Source organism: Urocitellus parryii, chromosome 3, assembly GCF_045843805.1.
Source record: "Urocitellus parryii isolate mUroPar1 chromosome 3, mUroPar1.hap1, whole genome shotgun sequence".
Classification (NCBI taxonomy): domain Eukaryota; kingdom Metazoa; phylum Chordata; class Mammalia; order Rodentia; family Sciuridae; genus Urocitellus; species Urocitellus parryii.
This window is the reverse complement of record NC_135533.1, coordinates 201,089,939-201,107,521: the sequence shown is the minus strand read 5'-3', so window position 1 is coordinate 201,107,521 and position 17,583 is coordinate 201,089,939. Positions and strand designations below refer to the sequence as shown.

The 17,583-nt window shown below is 52.6% G+C and overlaps 1 protein-coding gene across 4 annotated transcripts in view; it reads left to right on the top strand.

Moving 5' to 3' along the window:
• Slc6a20 (solute carrier family 6 member 20) overlaps positions 1 to 17,583 on the top strand; it is a 51,054-nt gene that overhangs the window by 11,827 nt on the left and 21,644 nt on the right. For 3 of the 4 annotated variants that reach the window (XM_026390072.2, XM_026390071.2, XM_077795686.1), the window contains exons 2-4: positions 4,920 to 5,060; positions 6,572 to 6,663; positions 11,508 to 11,735. In XM_026390072.2, coding sequence (XP_026245857.1) covers positions 4,920 to 5,060; positions 6,572 to 6,663; positions 11,508 to 11,735 — 461 coding nt within the window. The remainder of the gene's footprint in view (positions 1 to 4,919; positions 5,061 to 6,571; positions 6,664 to 11,507; positions 11,736 to 17,583) is intronic. The other variant, XM_077795687.1, reaches the window with a different exon arrangement.

Sequence of the window (17,583 nt, the reverse complement as noted above, 5' to 3'; positions counted from 1 at the left end):
TACCTCACACATGCTAGGCATCTTCCCCTGGGCCACAACCCCAGCCCCAATATGGATCTTTTCAAATCCCCACTTTATATTATCTCATTCACCCAGGACGAGAGTGTCAATTTAGAGAGAATCCTTCTAATAAAAGTTCAAACTATTAAAAATTTTTTAAAAAATATTTTACCATAGCATTTAAAAAATACATGCTGAGATATTAAAAAGTAAAAAGGGAGGGGGAAGTAGTGGTTTAAAACAACTACAGTTGCCAAGTGCAGTGGAATATACCTGTAATCCCAGCAGCTCAGGAGGCTGAGGCAGGAGGATCACAAGTTCAAGGCCAGCCTCAGCAACTTAGTGAGACCCCAAGCAACTTAGCAAGACCCTGTCTCTAAATAAAAAATTAAAAGGGCTCAGCATGTGGCTCAGTGGTTGAGCACCTCTGAGTTCAATCCCTGATACCAAAACAAACAATAACAAAACAACCAAGCATACTATAATTAACCACTTCTCACAGTTTTGTGGGTCTCCTGAGCAGCTCCTCCACTCCCTGCCTGGGGCCCTTCTCATGCAACAAGGTCCCTCGCACACCTGGCAGTTGGCACAGTAGGTGGGGGCCTGAGGTTCTCCTGCACGTTCCTGTTGACCTTAGAAACCTGGAAGGGCCTCTAATATGATAGACGCAGGACCATGCTCCAAGTCTCAAGGCTTGGACTCCAGAGCCAGATGACATCCTTTCCCCCCTACGTTCTACTGCACAAAGTCCCAAGTTCAGCCCAGACTTATGGGGTGGGAATTAGACCCCACCTTCAGGAGCTCTAAGAATTGGCCATATTTAATCTACCAAGCGCGCCCCACCGGGATACACAGGAACAAACACACCCCTGCAGGCCCCGTCCGCGGCTCTCTAACACCACGGACTCCCTGAGCAGATCCAGCATCAGAATTTCTACATCAAAGGAGCATGAGAGCAGTTCAGTTGGAAGAGGGTTGGTTAATAGACTTATTTTCAAACTGATTAGGAAACACAATTTTCTTTTACTGAGATATGTTTATGTGCAGCAGATTTGCCTTATTTTGAGGTGTCAGTTCTAGGCTGTCACATGATAAGCGTATGCTTCACCTCCTAGGAGACCACCAAACTGCTGTCCAGAGTGACCGCACCATTTGACATTCCCACCAGCAACGTGTGGGACTTTCTCCAAAGCCTCGCCAGCACTTAGTTTTGACAGTATTTTTAAATTGTAGCCATTCTAATAAGTGTGGAGTGTCTCTTTGTCAAGGTTTGAATTTGCATTTTCCTAATGAACTCCAGGGATGAGCATCATCATTTGATGTGCTAATTTGGCATTTATAGATTTTACTGTGTTTTGAACGTGCCCCAGCCCCCAAAGTCCACAGGTTGGAAACTTAATCCCCAATACAACAGTATTGAAAGGCAGGACTTTTCAACAGCTGTTAGATCCCAAGGGGCAGAGACCTCACAAATGAATGAATGAATTATCGTTGAAGTGGGTTTGTTTGTTTATTTGTGTGGTTTGGTTCTGGGGATTGAACCCAGGGGCACTTAACCACTGAGCCCCATTCCAACCATTTTTTGTTCTTTGAGTCAGGGTCTCACTAAGTTGCTTAGGGTCTCTCTATGTTGCTGAGGCTGGCTTTGAATTTGTGATCCTCCTGCCTCAGCCTCCCCAGCCTGGAATGGGTTTGTTATCAACGTGAGCTCCACACCCTCTTGATGGCTCTTGCCCTCTCACATATGCCACCGGGGGCTGGTAAGAACCCCTCACAAATATGACACCATGCTCTCTGACTTCACATCCTCCAGAACCATGAGCCAAAGAATTTACGTTCCTTACAGTTGACCCAGTCTCAGCTCTCCTGGGATCCAGCATCAGAGGACTGAGAGACATATTCTTCAGTGAAATTTCTGTTGAACATTTTTCTACTTTTTCAAGTGGGTGCTTTGTTTTTTTGTTGAGTTTTGAGAATCCTTCCTATACACTTGACACCAAGCTTTCTCAGCTGTATATTTTGCAAATATTTTTTTCTCTCATCAGTAGCTTGTCCATTTGTTCTCTTAAGTATCTTTCACGGAGCAGGAGCAGTGAAGACCAATTTATCACCATATTGTTTTCCCCAGAAGGGGCTTTTGTGGTGGTATCTAAGACATCTTTGCATAAAGATTTTCTCCTTTTCTCCTTGGAGTTTTATAGCTTTTAGTTGTACATACAAGTCTATGATCCTTTGTGAGATTTTTTGATATAAACTGTGAAATGTGGGTTGAGGTGTATGTTCCACACAGATGTTCGATTGTCCTAGGATCATTTGTTGACAAAAGGACTTCAGGACACATTTCCCTGAATTGGTTGTTTGTGGAAGGTTAGGGGGAAAGAGAGAAATGATTGACAGGTAGGGCGACATGCCCTCACGTTTCCACCTGGGCACGGAGCCTTGGAATTCCACCTGACCCAGGGCCGTGGACAGTCGGGCTGTGTTCCAGAGGCAAGCTGTCCCGTGAACCTTGCCAGATGTGGTTACTGTTTGACACTTTGGGAGAGAATACGATTTTTTTTGTGTGTGTGCTGGGGATGGAACCCAGGGCCTCACACCTGCCAGGCAAGTGCTCTGTCCCTGAGCCACACCCCCAGGGATGGACTCCGAGGGATGGACACAGCCCATTCTGGCTCATGGGTAGAAGCCACTGATAGCCTCAGACACCCAGAGAAACCTGGTGGAATGTCAAAGCATGTCTCTGGGGACAGAAAGGGACAGGCCTGGAGGCTTCTCCTAGGGGTGTCCTGAAATGAGCTGTAGTTGCCGAGGCCCCTGCACACAGAGGAGGAGCCCGACACTCCTGCAAGCCTCCTTGCAGGCTCTAGCTGTCTCCTGCACTGTACCTGCTGTCCCTCTGGGGTGGACCAATGACCACATGGCTTCTGTCCTAGCATCTGTAGCCCCAGGCATAAGACCAAGCAAGTGGCCCAGGCTGCAATCCTCAGCTCTGTTGGGGATGGCAGAAAACTGGACACAGCCTGAGGGCCCACGATTGAGTGAATGCGTCCTGGGCCGAATGCGTCCGTAGCTGGGTAAGGGTGATGCAGAGATCCCCTGGGGTCTGGAGAGGGCTTGCGAACACCTGCTGGCGAGAAGCCAGGGTACAGCCAGTGCTCATGAACCATGGAAGCATTTTTTAACTACTGGATTTTTATGTAAGAATACATACTTCCGCAGGGCGCAGTGACACATGCCTGTAGCCCCAGCAGCATGGGAGGCTGAGGCCGGAGGATGGAAAGTTTGAAGCCAGCCTCAGCAACTTAGGGAGGCCCTAAGCAACTCAGTGAGACCCTGTCTCAAAACAAGTAGCACGAGGTGGGGAAGGGGGTGGCGCTCAGGATGTGGCTCGATGGTTAAGTCCCCTGGGTTAAATCCCCAGTACTACAAAAAATAAAAAGGAAATATATCTTCTTGTTTATCTTAACACCTGGGTCATCAGTTCCTTCTGTAACCAGCTCATAATCCCCACAGCTATAGTGTCAGGGTTTTATTTTAACCAAAACCCCGCTTTCCTCTCTTTGGACTTTTCTTGGGTCCCCAGTCAAGGAGCCAGGATGGAGAGGGATGGTTGAGGGGCTCCCGGGGTAGGTTGGGGGACCACTCCTCTCCAGGGCAGGTGGGGGCCCTTCTACAGGTGGCCTGCCTCTGTGCCTGGTCTGGTGGGGTGGGGTACCACAGCCCCCTCCCACTCCCCAGCTCCTCCCATCACCAAGGACACTTACCTGCAATGATTCTAAAGGAACCCGTGGGTTTGAGGTTCTTATGAGTCACAGTTCCCTCTACTAAAATGATATTTGGGGTGGAAGGCACTGTTCAAACCAATACACCCAGAAATGCTCCGTAAATGGAGAGGTGGCCTAGAGCTTTGTCCACTGGGCAGCCATCTCTGACATATCAGGCCTGGAGAAATATTCTGTGCCCCTGCGCAATGATAGGGCAACTGAAACCCCTCTGCCCAGGTGAGCCCTCCAGGGCGGGAAACAGGGTGCTAATCTCCCATCCCATCCATGCCCAGGCCGTAGGCAGAGTGAGTGCTCCACCTCACCCGGGCACCACCAGGGCTATGCGCAGGCCCCAAGGAAGTGAGTAGAGGGAGACACCTAGGTGGACGGGCTCAAGGGGGAGTGTTCAAAAAGTGCAGCGACTCAGTGTCCTGGCTCTGATCAACCCTTAGTTGCTGAAATAGAAGATGGAAGGGGGGAGGTTCTGGAAGAGGAGTTGAAGGGGACACCCAAGGAGCATGGGATGGAGGCAGCTTTCCACCCTGGGTGGGGACACTTGGAGATCTTAACAACTGACATGTCTTCATGTCTTCCATGGATGATAGATGGATGGATGTGTAGAAAGAAAAAGAGGATGGATGGATGGATGGATGGATGGATGGATGGATGGATGGATGGACAAATGTGTGGATGGGTGGATGGGTGGGTGGATGGACGGACAAATGTGTGGATGGGTGGGTGGCTGGATGTATGTGCAAATGTATGGATAGATGTGTGGCTGGCTGGATGTGTGGTTGGGTGGATGGATGGATAGATGGATGGATGGACAGATGGATAGATGGACAGATGGACAGATGGATGGATCTATGGATGGATGGATGTGTGGATGGTTGGTTGGATGAGTGGACAGATGGATGGGTGATGGGAGAGAGGAAGGAAGTGGATGGATGATGATGGATGAATGAGAGGGACAGCTGAGGGGTGGACATGTGGAGTGGTGGGAGCCAGGCAGGCAGAAGATGGCGGACGGAGAGGAAAGATACAAGGCAGAAGGAGGCCAGGGCAGGTGGGAGGACGAGGGAAGGGCATTTGCACAGGTGGTGGAGAAAGGCCATCTGCAGTGCCGGCCTGGCCCTCAGCTCTGGATGCCTGCAGGTAGCTTCCTGGTCCCCTACCTCATCATGCTCTTCGTGGAGGGAATGCCACTCTTGTACATGGAGCTGGCCGTGGGGCAGCGCATGCGGCAGGGCAGCATCGGTGCCTGGAGGACCATCAGCCCCTACCTCAGCGGTGTCGGTAGGTGAGGCCCTCTCCGGTCCCCTTCCACCTTTCAGTCCCCTGGGAGCACAGGGGTGGGGTGGGAATCCATCAGCAAGCATGAGGCCCCAGAGAAAGCCCTTGACCGGAGGGACTGACAGCCAGGAGGGGCTGAGAGGGGCTGGGATTCTGACCCACAGGGCAGCACCCTGGGAAACGTGGCTTCTCCTTTCTGGGCCTCAGCTTGGAAATATGTACAAGGGAAGCAGCTGCCCAGCACAGGGGCTCTAACTCCAGCCCAGCCAGCAACCATTCAGAAAATGCACATAACTGCTCCCTGCTAATTAACAGCTCTCTCTTACTGAGCACCTACTTTGTGCTGGGTGCTGCCTACAAGATTCAAGCTCTTGAGCTTATTTAACCTTCATTGCACCCCTGAGAGGTTGCTGGAGGAGGTGCCATTAACGTTTGCAACTGAGACACACATGGAGAGCAAGGCTGCAGCTTCAAACCACGTCTTTCCCCAATTGCCTGAGCTGGTATCCCCAGCACCTGCTCTGCACAACCCAGGAAAGCAGGGTGACTCCTGGCAGAAGTGAGGAGGGAGTCAGCTTGACAGGACCTGATCTCAGACCCAGAAGAGCCACATGTCCAGTGGCCTCTTAAGTCATCTCCAGACCCTAAACGCCTCCTCACCTTGAAAGGCTGTTCATTTTTAACACAGCAGTCACAGAGGCAGCGTGAGCTCTGTCACAGGAAAGACGGTCACTGTGCATGCCACTCTGGGGTGCTGGAACCCGTTGAGCACCCAGCACCCCAAGGGTAGCCGGAGGTGGGGATCGCTGCCCTGCAGCTTGCTGATACTGGCAGCTTGAATGTCCTCACCACGGCCCGCGCCAGTCTCCCTGAGAGCCCTCCCAGGTGTGGGATGGAAAGAGTGGGGGACAGAGCTCAGGGCACCCCTGGTGGCCCACCTTCCCTGGCTCACAACCCCACCCTGAGCTCTGCAGTCCTGACCAGACCCAGGCAGCCCATTCCCACCACTCCCTACCCCACCCCTCATGTCCCTGTTCCCTAATGCCAGAGGGCAGGGTCTGACCCCTAGGACTCAACCTTCAGTGAGCCAAAGAGGCAGCTGTGGTCACACCGGGCCTGGGGCTGGTGCTTGCCGGTGACAAAGAGCTTCTCACATGAGGTGGAAATCTGACCTCTGCCACTTGCCAGCTGGGCAGTCTTGGGCACACCTTGTGCCTCAGTTTCCTTCTCTGTGAAATGGGGGCAATGCCGTGGCGAGGACCAAACACATCTGAGGACTGTAGCCTGGTACCTGGCACAGCCGTCCCAACAACAAAAACCAAGACCTGTGCTTGGCCTCATGTTCCAGAAGATGGTGGGGCGGGTGGGGGGAAAAGAAAGAAAGAACTCTCCCGAAGGTCACAGTGGTCACACAGACTCCACGGAGGGAGTCACCGCGGGTGTGTCCTGGGAGCATGCTCTGGACAGGGCCACGGTGTCTAGCCCTCCTCAGTGCCGCCCTTGCTTCTTGGCAGGCATCGCCAGCGTGGTGGTCTCCTTCTTCGGGACCATCTACTACAACGTCATCAACGCCTGGAGCTTCTGGTACCTCTTCCACTCCTTCCAGGTGAGCAGGGTGGGAAAGGGGGTGGATGTAAGCTGCCCACCTCGGGTGGTGGGTGGAGGATGCCAGTCTCTGGGGAGCCAGAGGGTGACAGGAGGGCCGGAGGGAAGCCGAGCCTCCCCATCCAGAGGGAAGGAGGGCTTCTGCCCCAGGACCTTGGCCCCGGACTGGCACCATGAGCTGGCTTGTGCAGAGGGATGAGCTCTTGCCTGTTTCTGGGACTGAGTCCACAGTTATCCTTTGATTCTCTCTGAGGGATGTGACCCCAGATATATTAAGGACGTTTTTTGTTTTCTTGGGGTGTGGGGGAGGGATCTGGGATTGAACTCAGGGGCACTGGACCACTGAGCCCCATCCCCAGTCCTATTTTGTATTTTATTTAGAGACAGGGTCTCACTGAGTTGTTTAGGGCCTTGCCATTGCTGAGGCTGGCTTTGAACTCGCGATCCTCCTGCCTCGGCCTCCTGAGCTGCTGGGATGACAGGAGTGCACCACTGCATCCAGGAAAAAGCCTGTGGCAAGTGGGGACTGTTTTCAGCATCCCAGCGAGTCTGTAGGGACTGTCCCTCCTCTGCTTCTGGCCCCTCCTTTGCCTTTCTACCATGGCCACTTAGCCTTTCAGATTTGGAGCTCCTTTTTCCGGAAGAGCCCAAATTCCTCCCAGAAAGGCCAAGGTCACCCTTTAACACAAAAGAGGCTCTTCTCAAAGACTAAACAGTGTCCCGACCATCCACGGAGCTCACGCTCATTGCACAAGATGCAGAGAGGGCTAGACGTTGTGGGGCAAAAGAGAGAACCCCAGCTCAGCCCAGAGCACCCCCAACCACTGCTCACCAGCTCTCGTCCTCAGCTCCAGCCTGGTCACTCTCAGGGACCCCTCTGCCTGCTGCCCCATCCCCCTTCCAGCAGCCTCTCCCCAGATGGGAAAGAGGAGGAGGCAGGACCAGCCTGGCCTCCCCGTTGGCCTCTGAGCCTGACCTTCATGCTTCAGATGTTCTCCCCTGGCCCCAAAGCCAGGCAGGTCTGGCCATCGGCTGTCAACTGTCCCCAGTCTGTGAGGCTTCCTGGGTCCTTGAGAATCCTTGTCCTTGAGTCTCTGGGGCCCCCAGGAATACCTGGGTGAGTTATTCTAAAAGTCCTGACTTGACATCTCCACTGGGAAGGTGGCATCTCCACCTTACTGTGGCCTCCCAAGGAGCCCCCTCCCCCAAGGCTGCCCCATCACACACTCCCAGATGGGGAGGACCCTGCCCTGAGTTTAGCCAAAGCACCACATTCTTTCCCTGGCTTCAGCTAGAGTTCCTTGAAGACTGACTACAACTCTGCCTCTCCCCAGACTTCTAAGGGGACATAGGGCAGCTCTTTTTACTCTAAATGCTAGGGCCTACCTGCCCTCCTCTGTGCAGAGCTGCCACATATGGTTGGGCAGGTTGTACACTGCACAGTGGCACTCTGAAAGAGGTGTCGGCATTATCGCAGGCATTCTAGATGTGTATCCTTTCGCTGTCGTGGCGATGGGGTCTAGCTGTGTTGTGCGGGCTGGTCTCAAACACGTGGCCCAGGGATCTCCCACCTCAGCCTCCTGAGTAGCTGGGACTACAGGTAGGCACCAACTTTGTCTGGCTTCGATGTCTATGCCCGTGAAGACAAGTCTCCAAAGGTGGGAGCCATGTGTCTTGTCTAATAAGGTCAGAAACGATTCACTCATCTTCCAAAGGTGAAAATAAAGTCTACCCCAAAGGGGTCCCTATTTCTAGTCCTCAGAACTGGGGGCGGGCAGTGATTCCAGATAGTCACCTGAATGTTCATGTACCCCATCCTTCACAGGTCATTGGGCCTCCCCCAGTCCCTCTCCCCTGGAGCCCTCCCCCACGGTCACATGAGAGCGGCAGCAAGGGTGCGGGAGGCGCTCACTGGCTTCCAGTCCCATGGTGACAGGTTACTTGCTGCTCAGGGGCCCTCAGCCTCAGGCTGTTACCAATGGGATCAGAATCCTGCTGGGGACAGGGCAGCGGGGCCGCCCTTGCTCCACTGGCTCTGAAGCTTCTTCGCCCTGGTCGCACACGGACACTGGCCGGAGCTTTCAAACACCTGATGCCCGGACCCCACCCCACACAGATGCCACCAGAGCCTCGGTGGTGCACCTGGGCGTCTTCCCCCGGGGGATCTAGTCCTCCAGGAAGAGTTGGAAACCTGGAGGCTGGAGTGATCTCAGCAGAGGGGTCAGTGGATGGACCCAGTCAGTCCCGCATGGCCCAGTAAATGGCCCTGGAGACGCTGGCTGGGGAGGGCCAACTGGGATTCCTGTCTAAAGGGCCTCTCTCACCTGGGAAGGACCCAGTGCTGTCACTGGGCACCTGAGTTCCCTCTCGGTGGCCTCTCTGTCCATGTGGCCTCATCCTTCCAGAGTCTTGCTGACCATCTTCACGAGACAGCTGGCTTCCGAGATGATGGACAGGCAGCTAAAGGCCCCGAAGGCCTCCACCGGAAGTCACCCTCATTGTCTGCCCCGAACTCTGTTGGTCACAGAAAGCCCCAGGCCTACCCAGACTCCCAGGGTGGGGCAGGAGATGCCACTGTCCTCGGGGGAAGCTGCTCCTAGTGCAGAGAGGGAGGGTGGCTCTGGGGCCAGGGTGTCCCCCGCCCAGGGCCTGAGCACTAATGAGGGTGTAAACCTGGGCTCCAGCCCTTGCTGCAGAGTAGCCACGACCCGTCAGGCAACACCGCTGGGCCCTGGTGGTGGGGACTGTGAACTATCAAGGGAGTAAGCCTAACGCGAAGGTCAGACTCACTCCTGTTAGAGGAACGTTTCTGTCTGAACTGAGGAATGTGAGCCTATGGAACCCCAGAGTCACCCCAGACTGATCAACACAGGACGGCTCTTGGCAGAGCAGGGCCGCTGTCTGGACTGCCCACCAAGGGTGCTCAGAGTTAAGGTTTTTCCTCCTTCCCTGCCTGTTAGTCAGGGTTCTCCAGAGGAACAGAACCAACAGGAGGGATGGTTACATAAAGGGGTATGATTATTAGACTGGCTCACACAACCAGAGCTGGACTGTCCACCGTGGCTGACTGCAGGCTGGAGAGCTGGAGGGGCCAGTCGCTGGGCAGTCCAAGAGCTGAAGCCTCAGAACAAGAGGGATCAGCAATGCTACCCTAGTCTGGGACCAAAGGCTTCTGGAAACCCCCTGGAGAATCACAGGCAGAGTCCACCTGGAACCAGTGAAGGAGCTGGAGTCTGATGTCCTCAGGGGATCGCAGCCTGCCTCCGCTGCTGCTCCCAGTTCTTCCCAATTCTTTTATTCCATCCAAAACATCCTCATCTGTTATTTTTATAATTTCCTTTTAATTAATTAATTAATTTTTAGTTGTATCTGGGCACAATAGCTTTATTTTATTTATTTTTTATGTGGTGCTGAGGATCCAACCCAGGGCCTTGATCTTGCCAGGTGAGTGCTCCACTGATGAGCCACAGCCCCAACCCCAAAGCCCTCATCTTATTGGATGGTGCTGCCCGTGCTTGGGGAGGGTCTCCACTTCAGTTGGCTATCCCACATGCCAGTCACTCCTAGACACACCCTCACTGACACACCCAGAAGCCTCTTAATCCTTGGTATCTCTTAATCCAATCAAGTTGACAATTCAAGTTGACCTTTACACTGCCATTCGGTATCTCTGTTTTGCACTTGGCCTTGGATCTTGCTCATTGTACAGGCACCATTTAGCCTCCTTTGCTCATAAATGCTGCAGAATCCAGTGCAAACCAGCTTAAGCAGAAGAGATCTTACTGACTCCTCCCTACAAAGTCCAGGAGTCTAAGTGCTTCAGGTGTAGCTGACTGGAGCTCAAAGGAAGTCACTCTAAGGGGTTCTCTGGTCCTAGGGGTATGATGGCCTCAGGGTGGTGAACCTCATCCCCCTCTGGCTTCCAGATCCAATGTCCATGGAAGGAAATGCCAGTCTCCCCCAGCAGATGTACCCCATTAGGGGTGTTAGCTTGGAGCAGCTAGAGGTGGGCTAAGGAGAAGTGAGTCATTCTATGTGATTGGTTAGGGAACATATTTGACTTTCTCTGCTTAATCCTGGGTTGGCAAACAACAGGGAATACATGAGTTATTGCCTAAGTTCTGATCATTATGATCAGTGCTGTAGTTTGGGGTTTGAGTTCTGGCTACTACAGAGGTGGTGGGTCACAGTGTTATTGTCATAGCTGGCCTATCCTTTGTCCACTTTTCCCTCAACCTTTTAGATGCACCATGGAGTTCAGTAGTCCTTAACAAACGCCTGAAGAATTGCAAGTCAAATAGTCTTTGCATTAGTCAGTTTTGCATTACTACAACAAAATACCTGAGGCAGCTAAGTTATAAAGAGAAAGGATTTAGTTTATAGTTTGGAAGGTTCAGAGACCAAGATCAGATGGGTTCCATTGGTTTGGATCCTAGTAAGAGTGGCAGATGGCAGTACATCACGGCAGGACCACACATGGGAGAAAATGGTCATATCTTGAACAAGAGTAGAGAGAGAAGAATGTGGTCCCATTTCCCCATCAAGGACACAGTCTCCATGACCTAATGAGCTCTCATTAGGCCCCACCTCTTAAAGGCCCACAGCACCTCCCAATACTGCTGCTCTAGAGCCCAAGTCTTTATCTATGGATCTTTGGAGGAACTCAACATCCAAACCATACTGAGCCTCTTGGGGTCCCTCTGGTGGCCCTGACAAACCCTGCTTTCCCATCTGCCTCAGCAGCTCCACCTCTTGCCCTCAGGGGGGTGGGGACCAGCATCCTTCTCGGCCATCACTCTACCTGACCTTTATAGCCTCTCTGTCTGATGCTTTTCCATCCTAAAGGACCCGCTGCCGTGGTCTGTCTGCCCGCTGAATGGGAACCACACGGGCTACGAGGAGGAGTGTGAGAAGGCTTCCTCGACGCAGTACTTCTGGTACAGGAAGACCCTCAACATCTCCCCGTCCATCCAGGAGACCGGGGGTGTGCAGTGGGAGCCGGCGCTGTGCCTCATCCTGGCCTGGCTGATGGTGTATCTGTGCATCCTGCGGGGCACCGAGTCGACGGGCAAGGTGGGCCAGGGCCCCTGGAGGGTGCAGTGCTCCCTGAGGTGGGTGGGTGCAGGAGCAGCTGCCTGTCCCCAGCCTTGGGCCAGGCCAGGAGTTGCTTCTGCGGTGCTGGGTAGGAGCTGGCTGGGGCCGAGGACACCCACAGTGTGGCCGGAACAGACCATCAACTAGGTCCCAGTAAAGGTGGTCAGGGGTGGTGGGAGGTACGGCGTCAAATCTCAAAATGAGGGCTCATTCACTGCTTTGTTAAAAATGAGGGGGAGTGCGGTGGCGCACGCCTGTAATCCCAGTGGCTCCGGAGGCTGAGGCAGGAGGATCACCATCAGCTGGTAGTCTGAAAGTTTGCTGGGGTGCCGCAGTCTGGCTGGGCACAATTCAGGAGTCACTTGTCAAAAGAAACAAACTTTTTTTTTTTTTTAATCACACATGCCAAACAAAACAGCTCCTCCTCAGGAAAACCTTCAGAGCCCAACTGCCACCACCGACTTCCCACAAGCCTCTCAACCTCCCACAATCCTCCTGCTCTTGAGGCCGATTGGCTGGGTCGCGTGGGCGGAGCCAAAACAAAGTCCCCCAATGAGCAGCTCCATGGTCTGAAAGGGCGGGGAAACAGCCCAATGAGCATCACCATAGAGGAGCCAATCAGCTAGAAGTTGGGGCCACTGTGAGCCAATCATCAGCTGGCAGTCTGAAAGTTTGCTGGGGCCCCTTTGGCTGTGGCTCTCAACATCTCCCCCTCTCTGTTTAAACAACAAGCATGTGGCTTGGGGACTGTGCCTGCCTTAGGTTGTCCAGTACTACATATGGTCCTTACCCGTTATCGGATGAGCTAACCTCAAGGCATCAGCCTCCTGTCTTAGGTTGGTACCATTGTAATTGGATCTTACCCGTCATTGACTACCGGTCCAGTATACAGCCACACCTGTGGATAGGTCTTTGTACCAGCAGGGGGGGGTTGAGGTTCTTTGCCTCACCTCTGTTGGCCCCCAAATTTTAGTTGAACGATCATGACAAGCAGAAGGGAGGAAGATATACCAAGCCAATTGACGGCTCCTTTTGGAAAAATTGTACCACTGATGACATCATCAGCAAAAATACCCCAACACTACCACAAGTCACTGCTCCAACAGATAGTTCACAGTGCATACAGGTGAGTTCACAATGCATACAAGTGATACATAGTCCAGGCAAGTTCTGCAAGCAGTTCAGTGATGGCTATTGCAGAAGCTGTAGATTGGTTTTATCTTTGTCTTCACTGGCACTGGGATGAAGATAGGAATTCTGGCAATAATGGCTAAAGAAAAAATTGTGTAACATTTCAGAAGGCACTAAAAGAAAACAATTTTCTTAACAATTTACATTATCTTGAAGAGAATTATTAAATATAATGAAAAGGAAAGGTGAAAGTAAACAAACAGATCTGTTAACCTCCTTTTTTGTTCACATATTAAAACAATCCTCAACAGCTGTTTACCCAATTTAAATTAAACCATTTAAATCACGTGAATAAAAAAAAAAACAGAACAGTCAGGGCATATGTTGATACAATACAAAAATGTAGCCCATGGATTTTTAAGGAGGAGTTGTTAAATATATCACAGTGGGACCATCATGGTGAAGATTTAAAAAGAATAGAAAAGAAAAGCCCAGGAACTCTGCCAATTGGCACATTGTTATTGTGGATGTTGGTATCTTGTTTGCTTAGTCCAAAGCCATCAGGGGGAAAGTTACAACAGGAGACTGCTACTAACACCTTTCTATCGCCAGAGGACGTAAGTGTCCAACTAACAAGGCCACCTCCATATGCTGGGAGGCTCCCAACCCCCGCAGTTGATCAGTTGGGATCCTGAGACAGGATCTCAAATATTAACATGCCCTGTATTTGAGGCTGGAGGGCAGCGAGTTCACCATGCTTTAAATTTCAAAACAGTGAAGCAGCTAAAAGAGGCTGTAACAACCTATGGTCCTCAAGCACCCTTCACTGTAAGCTTGGTCGAATCCATTAACAACTTGAACATGATGCCAGCAGATTGGGTTAATATGTGTAAAGCTGTGCTAAATGGAGGTCAATACCTGTTATGGAAGGTTGTCAATGAGGAATTTTTCAAGGAGACGGCTAGGCGAAATGCAGCAGCTGGTTATCCTCAGAGAAATCTAGATATGTTGTTAGGAAAGGGACCTTATGAGGATCAGCAGCAACAAATTGCACATGATCTTGGCGTATACTCACAAATTGCTGCAGATGCGGTTAGGGCATGGAAGACTTTACAAGGACATGGAGGTTTACAAGGTCAATTACCTAAGATAATACAAGGAGCTAATGAATCTTATGCTGAATTTGTAGATAGGCTTATTCAAACAGTTACCAGAGTTTTGGGGAATACAGAACAAGCAATGCCATTAATAAAACAACTGGCTTATGACCAAGCGAATCGTTGGTGCAGATAAATCAGTAGACCATGGAAACATGAAGATTTAAACACATATATTAAATTATGTAGACATTAATGAACAAGAGCAAGTCGTGGCAGCTGCAGTAAAACAGGCTTTAGATGCCAGAGACATTAATGAACAAGGGCAAATTGTGGCAGCTGCAGTAAAACAGGCTTTAGATGCCAGGCCAAGAACATGCTACAATTGTGAACAAACAGGACATTTTAAAAGGAATTGCCCCATAGGAGGAGGGTTTAACAAAACTAGGTATCAAAGGAGTAGAATACCGGGTATTTGCCCACGATGCCGTAGAGGGAGACATTGGGCTAATGAATGCAGTTCTCAAACCACCATAGAGGGTACTCCATTATCAAAAAACGAACAAGGACCAGGTGTTTATCCACAATATCGTGGAGAAAGGCATCGGACTCCGTTGCCAAAAAATGGACAGGGGGGCCCAATGCTCCGGGGCCCACAACCACAAATATACGGAGCACTGGAGGAACCCAGCAACCCCATCAGGGTAGTGCCCAGGACACATTGTCCATTAGATCCCTCATCAGACAAACCAGAGGGAGCACAGGGTTGGACATCTGTGCCTCTGCCAGAGCAGTACTAACTCCAGAGATGGGAGTTCAAATCATTCCCACAGGGGTAAAAGGACCTCTTCCCAAAGGAACAGTAGGCTTATTATTGGGACGCAGTTCTTCTACTCTAAAAGGACTTATGATAAGTCCTGGGGTAATTGATCCCAATTATGAAGGTGAAATAAAAATTATAGCCAGTTCTCCAAAGGGTATATCAGTAATTTCACCAGGAGGTAGAATATCACAGTTACTAATAATACCAAGCCTACATGATAAATTTTCCAGTCGTATTATAGAAAGAGGTTCCAAGGGATTAGGCTCCACAGGTGTAGATTGGGCTATGCTTTCTTTAAATTTAGATTCTCGCCCCATGCTAAAACTAAATATTCAAGGACATGAATTTAATGGGCTACTGGATACAGGTGCAGACCTTAGCATCATATCTCATCAAGAATGGCCAAAACATTGGCCATTACAACAAGCCACTCAAACGCTTCGAGGCCTAGGAGTGGTGACTAATCCCCATAGAAGTGCAATGGTATTAGGTTGGAAGGATCCTGAAGGATGTGAAGGAACTATACAGCCACATGTATTGGATCATCTTCCCGTAAATTTATGGGGATGAGATGTCCTAGATCAATTAGGTTTGACATTAACAAATAACATCAATCAAAATGTACCCACTATTATGGCTAGACAAGGTTTTAGGAAAGGAAAAAGATTAGAAAAACAAGAACAAGGTATAGCAGCACCAATACAAATAGATCAAGAAACAGACAGACATGGGTTGGATTTTCAGAAAGGGTCACTGAGACAATCAAAATTACTTGGAAATCAGAAAGACCAGTATGGGTTCCTCAGTGGCCCCTGACTAAAGAAAAGATACAAGCAGCCCATGACCTGGTCAAATAACAATTAGCGGAAGGACATATACAACCTTCTGTATCTCCCCATAATACTCCCATTTTTGTCATCAAAAAGAAATCTGGGGGGGGATCCAACATGGCGGCCGGCAAGGAAGCAGCGACTCCAACGTCTCCACTTTAACGGGATATGAAAGACTCATCGAAACAGCTGCAGCCTAGCTACGGAGGAACTTCTAGCATAACTTCCTTAAGAGGAGAGCTGCCGTGAACTGGTAGGTTTACTCGAAGTGACAGGTTGCCCCAGAGAAGTGGATCTTGGAAGACCACGCGGGCACAGAGGTCTAGTCCCCCAACCATCAGCCGCTCCGGCAGGCGGCTCCCCCTGGAGGCCTAGCTCTCGCCCTGGGAGAAGCGGCCCCACCCGCCCGCTTCCTAACCAGGCGGCCACAGCTACTCGGCGATAAAGGTGCCCACGTGGCGGGTGCAGAAGTTAAGTCCTGCAGACGCCAGCCACCTTTGCAACCCCCGGGAACCCTGAGTGGCTTGGCCCGCCCCGCCCGAACCGGCAGTCCTCCGCCATACGGGCTCCCCCGGGAGGCCTAGCTCTCGCCCTGGGAGAAGCGGCCCCACCCGCCCGGTTTCTAACCAGGTGGCCTCAGCTACTTGGAGATAAAGGTGCCCTCGTGGCGGGTGCAGAAGTTAAGTCCTGCAGACGCCAGCCGCCTTTGCAACCCGCGGGAACCCTGAGCGGCTTAGCCCGCCCCGCCCGAACCGGCAGCGGGTGCAGAAGTTAAGTCCTGCAGACGCCAACCACCTTTGCAACCCGCGGGATCCCTGGGCGGCTTGGCCCGCCCCGCCCGAACCGGCAGTCCTCCACCATACGGGCTCCCCCGGGAGGCCTAGCTCTCGCCCTGGGAAAAGCGGCTCCACCCGCCCGGTTCCTAACCAGGCAGCCACAGCTACTAGGCAATAAAGGTGCACACGTGGCGGGTGCAGAAGTTAAATCCTGCAGACGCCAACCGCCTTTGCAACCCGCGGGATCCCTGAGCTGCTTGGCCCGCCCCGCCCGAACCGGCAGTCCTCCACCATACGGGCTCCCCCGGGAGGCCTAGCTCTCGCCCTGGGAAAAGTGGCCCCACCCGCCCGGTTCCTAATCAGGCAGCCACAGCTACTCGGCAATAAAGGTGCCCACGTGGCGGGTGCAGAAGTTAAGTCCTGCAGACGCCAGCCGCCCTTGCAACCCGCGGGAACCCTGAGCGGCTTGGCCCGCCCCGCCCGAACCAGCGGCGGGTGCAGAAGTTAAGTCCTGCAGACGCCAACCGCCTTTGCAACCCGCGGGATCCCTGAGCGGCTTGGCCCGCCCCGCCCAAACCGGCAGTCCTCCACCATACGGGCTCCCCCGGGAGGCCTAGCTCTCGCCCAGGGAAAAGCGGCCCCACCCGCCCGGTTCCTAACCAGGCAGCCACAGCTACTCGACAATAAAGGTGCCCACGTGGCGGGTGCAGAAGTTAAGTCCTGCAGACGCCAGCCACCTTTGCAACTCGCGGGAACCCTGAGCGGCTTGGCCCGCCCTGCCCGAACCGGCAGCGGGTGCAGAAGTTAAGTCCTGCAGACGCCAGCCACCTTTGCAACCCGCGGGACCCCGGAGCAGCTTGGCCCGCCCCGCCTGAACCGGCAGTCCTCCGCCATCCGGGCTCCCCCGGGAGGCCCAGCTCTCGCCCTGGGAGAAGCGGCCCCACCCGCCCGGTTCCCAACCACGCGACCGCAGCTACTCGGCGATAAAGGTGCCCCCGCAGCGGGTGCAGGAGTTAAGTCCTGCTGATACCAGCCGCGTTTGCAAGCCGCCGGCACCCAGTGCGGCTTGGCCCGCCCCGCCTGAACCGACAGTCGGCCTCCACCATCCGGGCTCCCCCGGGAGGCCTAGCTCTCGCTCCGGGAGCAGCCCCCTGCAAGCTAGGCGAACCT